Here is an 18,351-nt window from a genome sequence, read left to right as displayed (position 1 = left end):
AATACTTTAGCATAAAGAGCGAGGTATTTATCTCCTCCTAAATACCTCGCTCTTTATGCTAAAGTATTTTTAGAACCCCTCATATGCGTTATAATCTCTGTTCGTTTTAAGTTTCAATGCTACTCCTTCCTTTCATTTGAAAAAACGTTTTCATGTTTATTTTTCATTGTTTTCTTATAGTAATGCTAGAAAATCATGCGCCCTTTTCCTTGAATTTTTCTTCCCCCATGACAGATTCCTCCAAGGAAAGATCCTCCAACATAGCCCCCTCCCCTCAGCCCCACCCCCAAACAAAATAAAATCCCCCTGAAAACGTCTGTACACTTCCCAATAACCATTACTATATGTAAACACTGGTCAAAGTTTGTAACTTGCAGCCCCCTCCCCCAGGGATTGAGGGGGAGTAAATCATCCCCAAATACATAGTTATTATGGTTTTCGACTATGCTGAACAAAATGGCTATCTTAAAATTTTGATCCGTTGACATTGGAAAAAAATGAGCGTGGGAGGGGGCCTAGATGCCCTCCAATTTTTTTGGTCACTTAAAAAGGGCACTAGAACTTTTCATTTCCGTTAGAATAAGCCCTCTTGTGACATTCTAGGACCAATTGGTCGATACGATGACCCCTGGGAAAAAAAAACAAAAACAAATAAACACGCACCCGTGATTTGTCTTCTGGCAAAAAATACAAAATTCCACATTTTTGTAGATGGGAGCTTGAAACTTCTACAGTAGGTATATATATATATATATATATATATATATATATATATATATATATATATATATATATATATATATATATATATATATATATATATATATATATATATATATATATATATCATGAAAAGAGAAATCCCCAATGCAACAGTACAAACACATTAAAAAAAGAAAAAAAGAAAAAAAGAAAAAAAAAGAGAGAGACAGAAGGAGAAAAGGAAGACTGTTTTCCTAAATTAATGATTACTATTGAGGCCTTAACCCTACTCATCCATACAATCACATAGGTCAAACAGCATAGCCATACACAATCAACCATATTATTGAATTGATCAAGATGAGATTCCCTGGCTTTGTGTTTAGGTGTTCCATAATGGTTTCACTAAAACATTTTAGCGGGTAACATACATGACACGGACTGTCCAACATATAGGTGTCACACGATACAAAAGATCTTAGAACAGAGGTTACCAACCAATTTTGGGTCATGCCCCACCTGGACATATCCAAAATCCCGATGCTTCCCTCATGATATTTAAATTTTGTTATTCAAAACTTTACTTATATTTACCGGAAGGAAGCTTAAAAGGCCATTAAATTGGTATTTTTTGTGTCGTCCTCTAGGCATATTTTATACCAACGAAGAATATTGTCTGAATACAGCACCTTTTATAGAATGTATAACATCAGTGCAATACTATCATCTATCGTTTTTGCTCTCTAAATCCATATGACTGTGACATGATTCACATCACAATTTTCTTTTTCAAAATTAAGGCTCTAAAGTATAGGCAGCCGAAGGGTGTACGTCCTGCCCGTGACTCGCCAAAATATTGCCATGCCCTATCAGTGGGACCTACACCCCACGTTGGGAATCACGGGTTTTTAAGTCAGCCGAAGGGTGCATATCCTGCCTGTGATTCACCAAAATATTGCCATTTCCTATCAGTGGGGCCTGCACCCCACGTTGGGATTCACGGGCTTATAATGATCAAATAATATGTATTGCAGATGTGAGAAGACGTATAGAATTGATTCAGGATTTTGATATGCCTGCTGTCAGCGATTGTATACAAATGTCTCCTGATGGACAATATATCTTGGTTACTGGTGTCTATAAACCACGTGTAAGATGTTTTGAAGTAAAAAATCTATCAATGAAGTTTGAGAGATGCTTTGATTCAGAAGTAACGAAATTTCAGATTATTTCCGACGATTATAGTAAGGTTAGTCGCGATACCTTTTTTGTAGCTTCTTATTTTCATATTTATCTTTCAGATCAGACCCAGAATTAACTAGAAGAATTCATTGTGTGAGACATAATTTTTAGTTTTTGGAAAATTCAGATATTGAACAGTGAAATTTGAGTTTCCTGTTTTTACTGAATGAAAAATTCTTTTGGTATTAATTTACATTGAAGAAAAAAATAAATATAGATAGAAAGTAATGTGGATTAGATAGAAAGTAAAGATATATTAGAATATATCTATCTAGATATAGATGCAAAGCTGTACTTAAATTTTTATTTATATACCATCGATGAAAATAGTGCAGTGGTGTTAAACTACAATAAAAAAACCCAGCTAAAAAGCAAAAAAAAAAGCACAAAAAGTCTAAATAAAGATCCTTTAAGTTTCTTTTCACACTTCCAAGACAGGATATTTGATTGTCAGATGAACTCCTTCAATGAAGTGAAAATACAATATGCAGGACAAATCTAACTCGCCATTTGGTTTCTCAATAAAAGTCAAATTAAATCTGAGAACCATAGGCCTTCTAAGAACTATCCCTAGTTCTGCCCTAGGATGAATGATAGACTATAATTAAGAAGTGAAAAAAAAAATCATTTTTATACAACTCTGGAAAGGCTATGTTAGCTTTGCCTGTAACAGAGATCTTTGCTTTAGTCTAATTAGTTCTAGCCCTCTAGTCTTTCGTCATTTCCACTAAGTTGATAAATTCAAAAATAAACGGATTAAGAACTAGGGTAGATAGACAGGGGTTAAGAGCAGTTCAAATAGTCTATCGGTTCTATGAAGAGCCTTCGGGTCGTTGCTTCGTCGAAGTTTAGCTAGCACTGACAAAAAATATTATTCCTAAGGAGTTCGTTATTAAAACGATGGCTTTTTCGGCAGCTAACCTGGTATTGTTTTCCGATAAAGCGTAGAATTATTTTTTTGTATTGTTTTATTTTCCTTTTTGACTTTGTGACATGAATATTTATTAATTTGTTGTATACAGTATGTTGTGTGTATTCAGTAGTTGCTGGTTTTTCTCGCACTATTGATATGCTTGTCACTGTCTTATAAACGTTCTCATTTGTTGGATTTGTTATATTTTCCTGTATTAGCTTAAAACAGTTTTCCCCAAGATAAACTTTTCTACGAAAAATAAAGAGCTCCGTTAAACCAAAAATGACCAGAAATAAAGTCAAATAATCTTCAAAGCGTAAAACTACCGCAAATTACCATCAAATAAATGAAACCCAAATAAATTACCATCAAATAAATGAAACATACAAAGACAACACTGCCTATTTATCATACAAGAACAGAAGTATGTACAAAGCAGGGTCTTTCCCAGGGTTAGTACTGCATGGGACAAAATTAATTATGACGCCCCCTCGCGACTTACACGTAAATAAAAAAGCCACAGAAGCCCCAGCCACAGCCTCTTCCCTCCCCACGGTGCCTAGGGTAGCTTGACTCAATCGCCCCTCCCCCCTTCGAATGGCCCTGGTACAAATAAGCCTCTTTTAAGATTTGGACTTATTACCGCCCTAAAAAAAAGCCATAGCAATGTCTCGCAACTGAAAACATGCTCAACCAAAACCCTATATCGAAAGCCTATCCTTATATGCAGTGACTGACGGTGGACATTTGGCAAATTTACTTTCCAAAAATGGATAGCAAAAGTGTTTTTATGGCACTTGGTATTAACCAAGTGACATATGGCAATCGCAAATTCTGTCGGTCCCGGTTTTGCTACTTTAGGCACTTCCAGGTAAGCTAGAACGATGAAATTTGGCAGGCGTTTCAGGGACCGGACCAGATTAAATTAGAAATAGTCGTTTTCCCGATTTGACCATCTGGGGGGGGGGGAGTGGAGGGCCCGTTAATTCGGAAAAAATTGAAAAATTGAATTGTTTTTAACTTACGAACGATTCATCAAATCTCAATGAAATTTGATGTTTGGAAGGATGTCGTGTCTCAGAGCTGTTATTTTAAATCCCGACCGGATCTGGTGACATTGGGGGGAGTTGGGAGGGGGAACCTAAAACTTGGAAAACACTTAGAGTGGAGGGATCGGGATGAAACTTGCTGTGAAAAATAAGTACAAGTCCTAGATACATAATTGACATAACCGGAACGGGTCCGCTCTCTTTGGGGTAGTTGGGGGGGGGGGTTAATTCTGAAAAATTAGAAAAAATGAGCCATTTTTAACTTACGAACGGGTGATCGGATCTCAATGAAATTTGATATTTTAGAAGGATATCGTGTCTCAGAGCTCTTATTTTAAATCCCGAACAGATTTGGTGACATTGGGGGGGGGGGAGTTGGGAAGGGGAAACCTAAAACTTGGAAAACACTTTGAGTGGAGGAATCGGGATGAAACTTGGTGGGAAAAATAAGTACAATTCCTAGATACGTGATTGACATAACCGGAACGGATCCGCTCTCTTTGGGGTAGTTGGAGGGGGGGGGGTCAATTCTGAAAAATTAGAAAAAATGAGGTATTTTTAACTTACGAACGGGTAATCGGATCTCAATGAAATTTGATATTTAGACGGATATCGTGTCTCAGAGCTCTTATCTTAAATCCCGAACAGATCTGTTGACATTGGGGGGAGTTGGGAGGGGGAAACCTAAAACTTGGAAAACACTTAGAGTGGAGGGATCGGGATGAAACTTGGAGGGAAAAATAAGCACAAGTCCTAGATACATGATTGACATAATCGGAACGGATCCGCTCTCTTTGGGGTGGTTTGGGGGGGGGGGGTTAATTCCGGAAAATTAGAAAAAAATGAGGTATTTTTAACTTACGAACGGGTGATCGGATCTCAATGAAATTTGATATTTATAAGGATATCTTGTCTCAGAGTTCTTGTTTGAAATCCCAAACAGATCTGGTGACATTGGGGGAGAGTTGGGAGGGGGAAACCTAAAACTTGGAAAACACTGAGAGTGAGGGATCGGGATGAAACTTGGTGGGAAAAATAAGCACAAGTTATAGATACATGATTGACATAACCGGAACGGTTAATACTGAAAAATAAAAAAATGAGGTATTTTTAACTTACGAACGGGTTGTCGGATCTTAATGAAATTTGATATTTAGAAGGATATCGTGTCTTAAAGCTCTTTTTTAAGTCCCGACCGGATCTGGTGACATTGGGGGGAGTTTGGGGTGAGGGAACCTAAAATCATGGAAAACGCTTAGATTGGAGGGATCGGGATGAAACTTGGTGGGAAAAATAAGCAGAAGTCTTAGATACTTTATTTACATAATTGGAATGGATCCGCTCTATTGGGGGAGGGGGAGTTAATTCTGAAAAATTAGAAAAAAAATGACATATTTTTAACTTACGAAGGAGTGATCGGATCTTCATGAGACATCAAATTTAGAAGGACCTCGTGACTCAGATCTCTTATTTTAAATCTCAACTGGATCCAGCGTAATTGGGGGGGGGGGGAGTTGAGAGGAACCAGAAATCTTAGAAAATACTTAAAGCGGTGAGATCAGGATGAAACTGGACGGGAAGAATAAAAACCTGTCTAAGACACGTGACTGACATAATCGGACCAGATTTGCTCTCTTTGGTGGAGTTGGGGGGGGGGGGTAATTTTGAAAATTGAGGTATTTGTAACTTACGTAAGGGTGACCAGATCTTAATGAAATTTGATATTTAGAAGGGTCTTGCGCTTTAAAGCTCTAATTTTAAATTCAGACCAGATCCTGTGACATTTGGGGAGTTGGAGGGGAAAACCGGAATTCTTGGAAAACGTGAAAATTGGGGTATTTTTATTTTACGAATAGGTGATCGTGTCTTAATTAAATTTGATATTTAGAAGGAATTCATGTCTCGGAGCTCTTATTTCAAATCCCGACCAGATCTTTTTATATTGGGGGGAGTTGGAGGGGGGAATCTTGGAAAACACTTGGAGTGGAGGAATCGGGATAAAGCTTGGTGGATAGAATAAGCAAATGTCCTTGATACGTGATTGACGGAACCGTACTGGATTCGGGGGTGGGAGTTGGGGGTAGGGGTTCCGTGATTTTGCGAGTTTGGTGCTTCTGGACGTGCTAGGACGATGAAAATTGGTAGGCGTGTCAGGGAGCTGCACAAATTGACTTGATAAAGTCGTTTTCCCAGATTAGACCATCTGGGGGGCTAAAGGGAGAGGGAAAATTAGAAAAAAATAGGTATTTACAACATACGAGTGGGTGATCGGATCTTAATGAATTTTGATATTTAGGAGGACATCGTGACTCAGAGCTTTATTTTAAATCCTGACCGGCATTAAGCCTCTTATTTTCCTTTTAAACAATCTATTGATTCATAGAATTTTGCTAGAGCTCATACCATATGATCTCTTGGCTCTTAGCTTTTCTTGCCTCGTCACAAGTGCCATATGAGCTCTTAGCTCTTGTTTTTTTTATTGATCTTTTTACTAATATAGAATTGAGTTTCAAGCTAAAAAATTCCAAAAATAAAGGGTTAAAAAAAGTAAATATAAAACTAAAACATTACTGTAGGTTGGGAAACCTAATTTTATAATATAATTTTCACACTGCTTTAGGTATGTGTTTTCTTCAAGTAGCTGTCTTATTGTTCTTAGCACTATTTTCTTTATTCATAATTTCCTCTCTTTTGTTTCTCTTACTATCTTTTATTATTCACATGGGCCTGTTTTGTCCTTCTTCTTTAAAGAACCTCTCAAAATTTCCACTGTCTAGGTAAATCTCTTATTCTCAAATTAATAGAAATTTTGATTCGTTTGGACTTAGTATTTTGGGTGAGTCATAAACCTTCAAAATAACACGGAATTTAAAACACCTACCCTGCTATGTGTGTACACTTGTATAGCGTCGAAACAATTCTTTTTTGTCTTTTTTTTAATATATTTATAATTTTGTTAATGTCAAAATAAATAAATAAAAATACAAAAATCAATGATCTATGTTTCGTACTTTGTTTTAATTTTCTTATATTTTTTTTCAGGTGGTTTTCTTACAATGTGATAGATACGTCGAATTTCATGCTCAGTTTGGTAGATACTATCGTCTTCGGATACCCAAATTCGGGAGAGATCTGAAATATCACTATCCTTCTTGTGATCTATTTGTCGTTGGATCTGGGTAAGTTTTGATCTTGTCAGTTCATATCTTAGTACTAAATAGCTTTGTATTCAATCATAGCTGAATCTTGACAGAAGAAGAAGAATTCTCTCAAAGACAAACGACTAAGTGACGTTGTCTTATTAATCATAACTGTTTTGTCTGATTGCAAGAAAAATTCATTGAGACTTTGTGGAAAATTTTTCGAAAGAAAAAAACTCCATGGATTATTTACTGAAAAGAAAGCCAATTGCAAATTTTTACCAAATTTTAACCAAAATTAATCTTTTATCATAATGAGGAAGAGTTATCACAATGTGGAAGAGTGGGGATGAGGGTTTGCTTTATGATCTGAGTTCAATGTACTTGTGGTAACGGTCTGAAATAAGATATATACAGTAGTTTTGGTTATCGCAGTACAGTGGCTCGTTCACATTCGGAGGGCGTGAGTTGAATCTGCTTTGCGGTAACCACTACAATTTCTGTCCATGGGTAGAACCGGTTATTTTTGTAGTTATCTAAGCACTTTCCTTAAATGTAGTTTTTTTTCTTCTTCTTTTAGACAGGAAGCCTTTACTTTTTTATGCTTGAGTCTGCTATGCTTGCTATCGCAGTTTGCTACGCAGTTCTTCAACTTGGGTTTGGGCTCCTCTCTGTACGAAGACATTTTTTCAATTTTGTGACGTGGAAACCGTGTCCAGAATCGGCATTCGACTTCTGTCCAAACTTCACTTTCAAGTTTTATATACAGTGCAATTTTGCTCGATGATATGTAATTAATATAGACACATCATTGAATTTACAATTAAAAAACCATACCTCAAAATCCATATACGTTTAGATACGCTATTGAATCACACTTCGTCGAACCTAGAATTTAAAAGCAATCAAAATCATGAAACAAATTAGCCAACTTTTGATAAAAATCCGATAGAGTAATAGGACAACTGTATTTGAGAATTGAAATGTCGGGAATTTATCTACTGCACATATTGATGAACACAGCTGCACATATTCCGTCTCTGCGCTAATCAGTCAAAGCTTGACTATTTTACTCCCTACCCAGTGGCAGACTAAGGCTAAAACGGGTTGTAGCAATGCAATGCAACTGCAATGCATTGCAGCACTAAGCTGCCTGAGGTGAACATAGCTGCGCATGTTCCTTCTCTGCGCTAATCAGTCAAAGCTTGACTATTTTACTCCCTACCCAGTGGCAGACTAAAGCTAAAACGGGTTGTAGCAATGCAATGCAACTGCAATGCATTGCAGCACTAAGCTGCCTGAGGTTAACATAGCTGCGCATGTTCCTTCTCTGCGCTAATCAGTCAAAGCTTGACTATTTTACTCCCTACCCAGTGGCAGACTAAGGCTAAAACGGGTTGTAGCAATGTAATGTAACTGCAATGCATTGAAGCACTAAGCTGCCTGAGGTGAACATAGCTGCGCATATTCCGTCTCTGCGCTAATCAGACAAAGCTTGACTATTTTATTTCCTACCCAATGGTAGATTAAGGCTAAAACGGGTTGTAGCAATGCAATGCAACTGCAATGCATTGCAGCACTAAGCTGCCTGAGGTTAACACAGCTGCGCATATTCCGTCTCTGCGCTAATCAGTCAAAGCTTGACTATTTTACTCCCTACCCAGTGGCAGGCTAAGGCTAAAACGGGTTGTAGCAATGTGATGCAACTGCAATGCATTGCAGCACTAAGTTGCTTGAGGTGAACATAGCTGCGCATATTCCGTCTCTGCGCTAATCAGGCAAAGCTTGACTATTTTACTTCCTACCCAGTGGCAGGATAAGGCTAAAACCGGTTGTAGCAATGCAATGCAACTGCAATGCATTGAAGCACTAAGCTGCATGAGGTGAACATAGCTGCGCATGTTCCTTCTCTGCGCTAATCAGTCAAAGCTTGACTATTTTACTCCCTACCCAGTGGCAGACTAAGGCTAAACCGGGGTAGCAATGCAATGCAACTGCAATGCATTGAAGCACTAAGCTGCCTGAGGTGAACATAGCTGCGCATATTCCGCCTCTGCGCTAATCAGACAAAGCTTGACTATTTTATTTCCTACCCAATGGTAGATTAAGGCTAAAACGGGTTGTAGCAATGCAATGCAACTGCAATGCATTGCAGCACTAGGCTGCCTGAGGTGAACACAGCTGCGCATATTCCGTCTCTGCGCTAATCAGTCAAAGCTTGACTATTTTACTCCCTACCCAGTGGCAGGCTAAGGCTAAAACGGGTTGTAGCAATGCGATGCAACTACAATGCATTGCAGCACTAAGTTGCTTGAGGTGAACATAGCTGCGCATATTCCGTCTCTGTGCTAATCAGTCAAAGCTTGACTATATTACTCCCTATCCACTGGCAGACTAAGGCTAAAACGGGTTGTAGCAATGCAATGCAACTGCAATGCATTGAAGCACTAAGCTGCCTGAGGTGAACATAGCTGCGCATGTTCCTTCTCTGCGCTAATCAGTCAAAGCTTGACTATTTTACTCCCTACCCAGTGGCAGACTAAAGCTAAAACGGGTTGTAGCAATGCAATGCAACTGCAATGCATTGCAGCACTAAGCTGCCTGAGGTTAACATAGCTGCGCATGTTCCTTCTCTGCGCTAATCAGTCAAAGCTTGACTATTTTACTCCCTACCCAGTGGCACGCTAAGGCTAAAACGGGTTGTAGCAATGCGATGCAACTGCAATGCATTGCAGCACTAAGTTGCTTGAGGTGAACATAGCTGCGCATATTCCTTCTCTGCGCTAATCCGGCAAAGCTTGACTATTTTACTTCCTACCCAATGTAGATTAAGGCTAAAACCGGTTGTAGCAATGCAATGCAACTGCAATGCATTGCAGCACTAAGCTGCATGAGGTGAACATAGCTGCGCTTATTCCGTCTCTGCGCTAATCAGTCAAAGCTTGAATATTTTACTCCCTACCCAGTGGCAGGCTAAGGCTAAAACGGGTTGTAGCAAAACAATGCGACTGCAGTGCATTGCAGCACTAAGCTGCCTGAGGTGAACATAGCTGCGCTTATTCCGTCTCTGCACTAATCAGTCAAAGCTTTAATATTTTACTCCCTACCCAGTGGCAGGCTAAGGCTAAAACGGGTTGTAGCAAAACAATGCGACTGCAGTGCATTGCAGCACTAAGCTGCCTGAGGTGAACATAGCTGCGCATATTCCGTCTCTGCGCTAATCAGTCAAAGCTTAACTATTTTACTACCTACCCAGTGGCAGGATAAGGCTAAAACCGGTTGTAGCAATGCAATGCAACTGCAATGCATTGAAGCACTAAGCTGCATGAGGTGAACATAGCTGCGCTTATTCCGTCTCTGCGCTAATCAGTCAAAGCTCGAATATTTTACTCCCTACCCAGTGGCAGGCTAAGGCTAAAACGGGTTGTAGCAATGCAATGCAACTGCAATGCATTGAAGCACTAAGCTGCCTGAGGTGAACATAGCTGCGCATATTCTGTCTGTGCGCTAATCAGTCAAAGCTTGAATATTTTACTCCCTACCCAGTGGCAGGCTAAGGGTAAAACGGTTGATAGCAATGCAATGCAACTGCAATGCATTGCAGCACTAAGCTGCATGAGGTGAACATAGCTGCGCTTATTCCGTCTCTGCGCTAATCAGTCAAAGCTTAACTATTTTACTAACTACCCAGTGGCAGGCTAAGGGTAAAACGGTTGATAGCAATGCAATGCAACTGCAGTGCATTGCAGCACTAAGCTGCCTGAGGTGAACATAGCTGCGCATATTCCTTCTCTGCGCTAATCCGGCAAAGCTTGACTATTTTACTTCCTACCCAGTGGCAGGATAAGGCTAAAACCGGTTGTAGCAATGCAATGCAACTGCAATGCATTGCAGCACTAAGCTGCATGAGGTGAACATAGCTGCGCTTATTCCGTCTCTGCGCTAATCAGTCAAAGCTTGAATATTTTACTCCCTACCCAGTGGCAGGCTAAGGCTAAAACGGGTTGTAGCAAAACAATGCGACTGCAGTGCATTGCAGCACTAAGCTGCCTGAGGTGAACATAGCTGCGCATATTCCGTCTCTGCACTTATCAGTCAAAGCTTAACTATTTTACTACCTACCTAGTGGCAGGATAAGGTTAAAACCGGTTGTAGCAATGCAATGCCACCGCAATGCATTGAAGCACTAAGCTGCATGAGGTGAACATAGCTGCGCTTATTCCGTCTCTGCGCTAATCAGTCAAAGCTTGAATATTTTACTCCCTACCCAGTGGCAGGCTAAGGCTAAAACGGGTTGTAGCAAAACAATGCGACCGCAGTGCATTGCAGCACTAAGCTGCCTGAGGTGAACATAGCTGCGCATATTCCGTCTCTGCACTTATCAGTCAAAGCTTAACTATTTTACTACCTACCCAGTGGCAGGCTAAGGGTAAAACGGTTGATAGCAATGCAATGCAACTGCAATGCATTGCAGCACTAAGCTGCATGAGGTGAACATAGCTGCGCTTATTCCGTCTCTGCGCTAATCAGTCAAAGCTTTACTATTTTACTCCCTACCCAGTGGCAGAATAAGGCTAAAACGGGTTGTAGCAATGCAATGCAACTGCAATGCATTGCAAGGGTAAAACGGTTACCGTAGTAACCGTTAGTGCTGCAATGCAATGCAACTGCAATGCATTGCAGCACTAAGCTGCATGAGGTGAACATAGCTGCGCTTATTCCGTCTCTGCGCTAATCAGTCAAAGCTTGAATATTTTACTCCCTACCCAGTGGCAGGCTAAGGCTAAAACGGGTTGTAGCAAAACAATGCGACCGCAGTGCATTGCAGCACTAAGCTGCCTGAGGTGAACATAGCTGCGCTTATTCCGTCTCTGCGCTAATCGGTCAAAGCTTGAATATTTTACTCCCTACCCAGTGGCAGGCTAAGGCTAAAACGGCTTGTAGGCAGCATGGCAACTCTGGGCCTATTTATCCCTCAAGACACATAATTTGCGTTTGCTCCTATTGCTAATAATCAACTTAATAAGCCTATATCTTTGTCCAAATTTCTCCTACTCTCAAAATTACTATCGTCTGACAGAATTGACCCAAGGAGGAAACTGAAATCTCAACTCATGTGCTGGTGGGGAAGGGAAATTTCAGTGTGAGAGTCGAAAGGCGTTACTTCTTAAAATGTCAATGGTAGTTTGCAATATATTAGATGGCATAGTGTGTCGAAAGGTATTCCTTCCCGAAATCTGAAGGGTAATTTTTAATTTGGCCCACTCTGGTAACTGCTAGCTTTCTTTGCTTCTATCATTCTAGGCCTGACATTTATCGTATAAATTTGGAGCAAGGTCGATTTCTGGCTCCATTTACCACAGATGCCTCTGAACTCAACGCTTTGGATATTAATCCACTTCATCAGCTCCTCGTTGTTGGCACAAAAGAAGGGAAAGTGGAAGCATGGGATCCGAGAGCGAAGAGAAGAGCTGGAGTTTTAGATTGCGCTCTTGGTGCAGTTACAACGGAAACTAGGTAGATAAAATTATCTTTTTTAATCTTAAATCATGGCTGAATATATGGACCTCCAAGCAATTGCAAGAGAGTAAAGAAGGCTTGTGGATATAATTTAGGTTTCGAATGTTAATAAAATGAATAAATGAACCATGTAACCGAATTGACCAAAATTGATTAAATCCACTGTGTAGGTTTTAGATTTTAACGTCAAAGATCATGATTAATCCTTATCTTCTTTCTTTATAAAATACGGATTACTAACCGAAAATGGCATTTTAATCATAATTTCAAAATTATCGTATAAGCATAAAAAATCTTAGCAATCGTATACTAAACAACCACGGTTGCAACGATAGCTGCAACCTTGTGAAGAGCGAACCACGGCCCATTGTAAACAAAGTCTAAAAACACGTGCTTTAATGTCTAGTCGGAAATACTGCCATTTGACATCAGATTCAAGAATGGTAACTGTTATCTCTATTAATGTTTATAGTAAAAATTTATCGCACATACTGATTAATCAGAATTTCTAATAAGAGCCTGAAACCCCTAGGAAATGTCATGGGAGTGAAATAAAAATAGCCCTGTTGGAATCAGCATAGTCTAAAAACCATTTCAGTGAAATTACAACACCTCCCACTACCTTGAATAGCAAGGAAAATCACTTCTTTTTTCATAGGAACTACTGACGTGTTCTTTTATTTCTGTTTTCCCAACGGGGTGTCGTATCGCACCAGTAGTGGTTTTTAAATCTATTTGAAGGGGAGTTTTCAAATCTGTTGCCTTTTATGAGTAACAAAAGAGAATGTGCCACAGCAAGGTGGCATTTTCTGCCCGTTCGAGCCACCGAACATCAATTTTTGCGGGGTTAAATTACCATAGAATGAAAATTCTAAGACCGTTTGCTTTTTCATGATCTAAAACCCTGTAGGTGAGGTTCTCAGCCCGCCCTCTCTTATTCTTGAAAAACGAGGGAAATATTTTTTTTCTATGCTATAAGCTGTTGCCACCAGTTTGAAATTAGAGCCCCTGAAAGTTAAAAACCTTGAGCATAAGTAGGATGGGTTTCAAGATGTAAGATTATGTGTGTTTTGCTGCTAGATTTAGAGTAAGCACCAAGCAGACTGGTAATGAGCTGTAAGTAAATAATAATATATCGCTGTAATTGCTAGCATTATATCACGGTATCAAAAATAGCTGCAGCCTAGTAAAGGGCTAATCACGGCCCATAGTAACTAAAAATTTAAACACATTAAAAAAAATACCATTTAACGATGATTCAGGGGGGAAAAATCTAAGGGAATTTTGAAGAATAGCCTAAAATCTTTTGAAATGGCGCGAGATCGAAATAAAAACTGAATTTTAAGAATCACCATGATTAAAAGTCTGGCATCAGAGAATTACAGCCCCTCCCCCCACTTTGAACAATATGTGAAATCGCTGTTTTGGACGGGAAGTACCGATGTGTCTCTCGAAAATGAATTTTAAATAAAGAATTTTTTTAATTGTCCGTCTAAATAGAAGGTTTTGACCATCTTATCTTAAACAATTCCAACAGATTGGTGTATTCTGTTATTTTGTGTCACAAAACGTCAATTTTTGCCCAAAGAAGGCCAAATTGACGATGAATGCAAATTCTAAAAGAGCAACCAACTTTTCATGATCTGAAACCCTAAACAGGAGGTTTTTAGCTCTCCATCTCAAAAAATGAGGAAATAGAGTTTTTTTCACTGCGACCTGGTACTATCGATTTGAAATTAGAGACCTCTGAAGGCTGAAAGCCTTGATCAGGCCTGGGAGGAGTTTGAAACCGCATGACCATGGGTGTTCTGCTAGATTTAGATTAAGTAGGCCATCAAGGGGACTGGCAAACAGATCGTAGTAATTGACCGCAAGCAAGTAAATTAATATTTTGCTATAATTGTTAGCATTGTGTAGTTTGTTACAGTTTAAATTGTTTTCTACAACGACTATTAGGATAATGGCTTAATTGAGAACTACTTGCTTTTATAAATTCATCTTCTTAAATGCTTCGTAAGATGCCATACTACCATATTGCCCTTTATGCGCCATTTCTAGAGTGGAAAGGCTGGGATGCATAGCGAGGATACTATTGTAATCTCAATCTCCGTGGTAGAAGATACTTAGCCGGAGGTTTACAACTCCGCCTCGTGTATTGTTCCTCTCCCATTCCTTTATTAACTAGGGCTACTAACAACTCGCTGCAGCATCAAGCCGCGTGAGGCAGACACAGCAACATACGCTCCTCCTCCATACCGATCTATTCAAACGTTCCCTCTGTACACCCCCTAGAAAGTTTTCATTTCCCTTAATTTTTCCGTACGACATCCATCCATCCCTTTCGGGGACAACATGCTTTTTGTTTGGCCCTAGACGGTTTGCCCAAAAGGACAATCTTTGGCAATCTGTCATCCTTTATCAGTAGAACGTGTCCTAGCCATTTCATTTTTTCTCTCGTTATAGCCCTGCAAACCAGAATTGAAACGCATTTTCCTATAGCTTACCCTTAATAATTGAGAAATAAAATACACGTTTTGGAAAAAAATTATTTAATTAATAAAATGCAGTTTATTTATTTCCATTTTTGTGAAAATAATTGAATTTTATTATGTATTAAACGTAGCAGTAATGACTTACCCTTCAGACTATTTACTTACGTGACTAAGTCGGACATATCTTTTTCGAAAATTTAAGGGGTTCCAGAAGCAAACCTCATATTTAATTCCTAAAAGAATTTCGTTGACTTCTTTAGTTTCATCGTCCTGGTTAAGTAATGATCTTTTTGTAAAGTTTATTGCGCATATTTAAGAAAAAGTAAACAAAAATTAATTTAAAAACTAGGTTTTTCATACTGAATGTAGGGAGCAAAGTTGAAGCTTAAAGCGAACACAAATTTGGCAAGATATATCTACAAATTTAGCTCAAATATCCCGGTTCATGATATTTTCCAATGTATTTAGAATCCAAAAAAATAGTGCTTTATTGAAAACTGAGGTTACTTGAGTTTTTTTTAGACAATTATTATTTTATGCTAAAAGTTTTCGATGTCATGACTGACGAAGATCTATTTAGAGACTTATGAATAAGCCTTTGTTTTGTCCAGACTAGTCATAGAGTTTTTACTCCTAAGAATGTCGGGGGTTAGTTTTATGTTTTCGGTAAAACGCTAGTTTTTAGAAGTCTACAGATATTGGAAAACATCACGAGTCAGTTTATTTGAGTTCGTTTGTTAGATATTTAGCGTAGCCTTACAGGCAAGCAATAGTTTTTGTCCGTTTTGAACTTCAACTTCGGTCTTTGCTTCCATTAATCTTTGGTCTTTAAATGTTTATAAAAAAATGTATTTAGCACGTTCTTGTTTTTGAGTAGAAGGGGGTGCTACTTGAATCCTCCTGTCTTAAGGAGTCCTCTATCAAGGCAGTAGGGAAAAAAATTGGATTCAAAATTTCAATTAATTTTATAACTTAACCTTTGCTTTTTGCACCAAAAATAGTACCTAGGCACTATTTTAAAAGGCATGGAAAAAATTTGGAGTACTATGACGAATAAGGAAGAAACCGGATGATGTCAGTATCGTTAATAGAATATCACTAAATAGCTAAATATATAAATCTATTCTAAATTCTAATAAATACTAACTAAATATATTCACTATAATAACTTTAAGCTAACAAGAGCATGTTAGTATTAAAAAAAGAGAATTCAGTAATGCAAGGAGCTACAAAAATAGTAAAAAAAAAAACGCAGAAAGAACTACTTTTTCAAGGCCAGCGCAGTTAGAAATTTGGAGAATGTGAAGGAATAAAAATACTACCCGCAAAATACTGCAATGCATAAAATTATTTTTTCTGATAAAATACTGCGGATAGTCCTATTTCTTAGGAACGATAGTTGGAAATGCAGATAGAATCAATACTGAAGTCGCTCTACTATCTTGAACAACTTATTGTCTTCAGGTAACCAAGTGCGCATATATGTGCCTTACACGAAGCATTGTTTAAAATTTGCAAACTGTAAGATTCACCTTAACCATCACACGGAATAGGGGGGGGGGCATGAATCATTATGTAATTTGCATTTAAGCAGTATGTACGCTCATGTTTAGGTATGGATGAATAATTTTTCAAAGCGTTCATGTAAAGTATTTAGCTGCCAACTGTAAAGCTATGTCTTTTTATTTCCAATGAAGTCAGATGAAACTGGTTTGGGCCAACTTCATAAGAAGTGTAGGAAGATTGTTTTTAATATAATAGGTTTTTTTTTTATAATAGCGTTTTTGATATAATAATTTTTAGAGTCCTTTTTTGAATATCCTCAGTTTTAGATGCCGATCTTTACTGAGACTTGGATGCCAAAAGATCAAGTCTATGCAAGTGAGAGTCCAACTTAGCTTCTTAAAATACTCGGCAGTATGCTAAGTTTTTTAAGTTGATAAAACGATTTTAACAAAAAGGCTTGTCGATTTATTAGCCTTAGATATGTGAAAATTAAGCTTAAGGTCATTATCCGGAAGAACACCCAAAAGCTTTACAGAGTCTTTGGTACTAATTTATAAGTTGGTGTAGTCTGAGACGTCACTACGGGTTAAAATCAGACCGAATGCAAAGCGCAGCAGGGTATTGGTGCCAGAAGATCTTAGATCTTCTGGCAGTTCGTAGATCGTGGCTGTTCGTCAGTTCGCAGTTCTGGTAGATCGTAGTTCTTTCAGTTACACCAAAAATTATGGATAACTTCCTTCAAACTTCAAACCCTCCCGAAAAAGCTACTAAAAGTCTCAATTTGCTCCCCCTACCGTGAGAAAAAACATGGTATACTCTCATGTGGCGATCGGAAACCAACTGGACTCTGATTGTCAAAATTCTCTGGAGAAATATTGACTTCAGCTACCAATTTTATAACCTCAAGTTATTGGCTAGGTGTTACGGCACTTACCGATTATGCAAAGCAAGATGAAAGTAGTTTTATTTATTAATTTATTTTTTACTTTTAAGGATAACCAGCCTACCTGCAGTCACATCGCTTAAATTCAAAGACTCAACGGTCATGGGCGTAGGTACTTCAACTGGGCAAATATTACTGTACGATATCCGAAGTGATAAGCCTTTCACTGTGAAAGATCATCAATATGGGAAGGAGATAAAAAAATTGGCTTTCCATCCTTATCAAGGTCATGATTTGGTCGCATCTATGGATTCAAGGGTCTTGAGGTACTGGGATAAAGATACGGTAGGTTATGTGTAGAGCTACACAATAATTAAGGCTCTACTGGCCTCACAATTCGATAATCACGTGGGAAAAAGGATGACAATATCAAATCTACTGGTTTTGATCTCCTTGAATACAATTTTGAACTTCTGTCAACGCTGCATTGCATAGGCATAGCCAGGGGGAGGGGGGGGGAGCTAGGTTCAGTAAAGCCACGTAAAAAACTCAATTATCCTGGTATACCATATATTGAAAAGAATACTTTTTGATTTGACCTTGAAGATTTTAATTGACTATCGAAAAAAATACTTTTGAATTTAATTTTTAATCGATTAATTTAATTTGCTAGGATTTCATACGACTATGAAGTTAAGATTATTTAAAATTAAGTAGAGAAAAACTAGCTTGAACTTTTCTAAATGTATTGTAAAAAAAATTATAGAAATACTTGTTTTTCTGATTGTGATATTTGTTTTCTTATTTAAAGTAATGGTCATTATTAGTTATTTAAGAGGCATAACCAGATATCTGTAATGGTCATAATTTTAAAAAAAGCAGGCATAATCGGTTATTTGTAATG

The 18,351-nt window shown here is 38.3% G+C and overlaps 1 protein-coding gene across 1 annotated transcript in view; it reads left to right on the top strand.

Moving 5' to 3' along the window:
• The window catches only part of LOC136034572 (nucleolar protein 10-like), a 60,096-nt gene that overhangs the window by 15,826 nt on the left and 25,919 nt on the right, over positions 1-18,351 (top strand). Inside the window, exons 3-6 of the mRNA XM_065715815.1 lie at positions 1,737-1,951; positions 6,949-7,085; positions 12,351-12,563; positions 17,558-17,792. Coding sequence (XP_065571887.1) covers positions 1,737-1,951; positions 6,949-7,085; positions 12,351-12,563; positions 17,558-17,792 — 800 coding nt within the window. The remainder of the gene's footprint in view (positions 1-1,736; positions 1,952-6,948; positions 7,086-12,350; positions 12,564-17,557; positions 17,793-18,351) is intronic.

This window comes from Artemia franciscana, chromosome 13 (genome assembly GCF_032884065.1).
Source record: "Artemia franciscana chromosome 13, ASM3288406v1, whole genome shotgun sequence".
Lineage (NCBI taxonomy): Eukaryota > Metazoa > Arthropoda > Branchiopoda > Anostraca > Artemiidae > Artemia > Artemia franciscana.
This window is presented reverse-complemented; position numbering and strand designations above follow the sequence as displayed.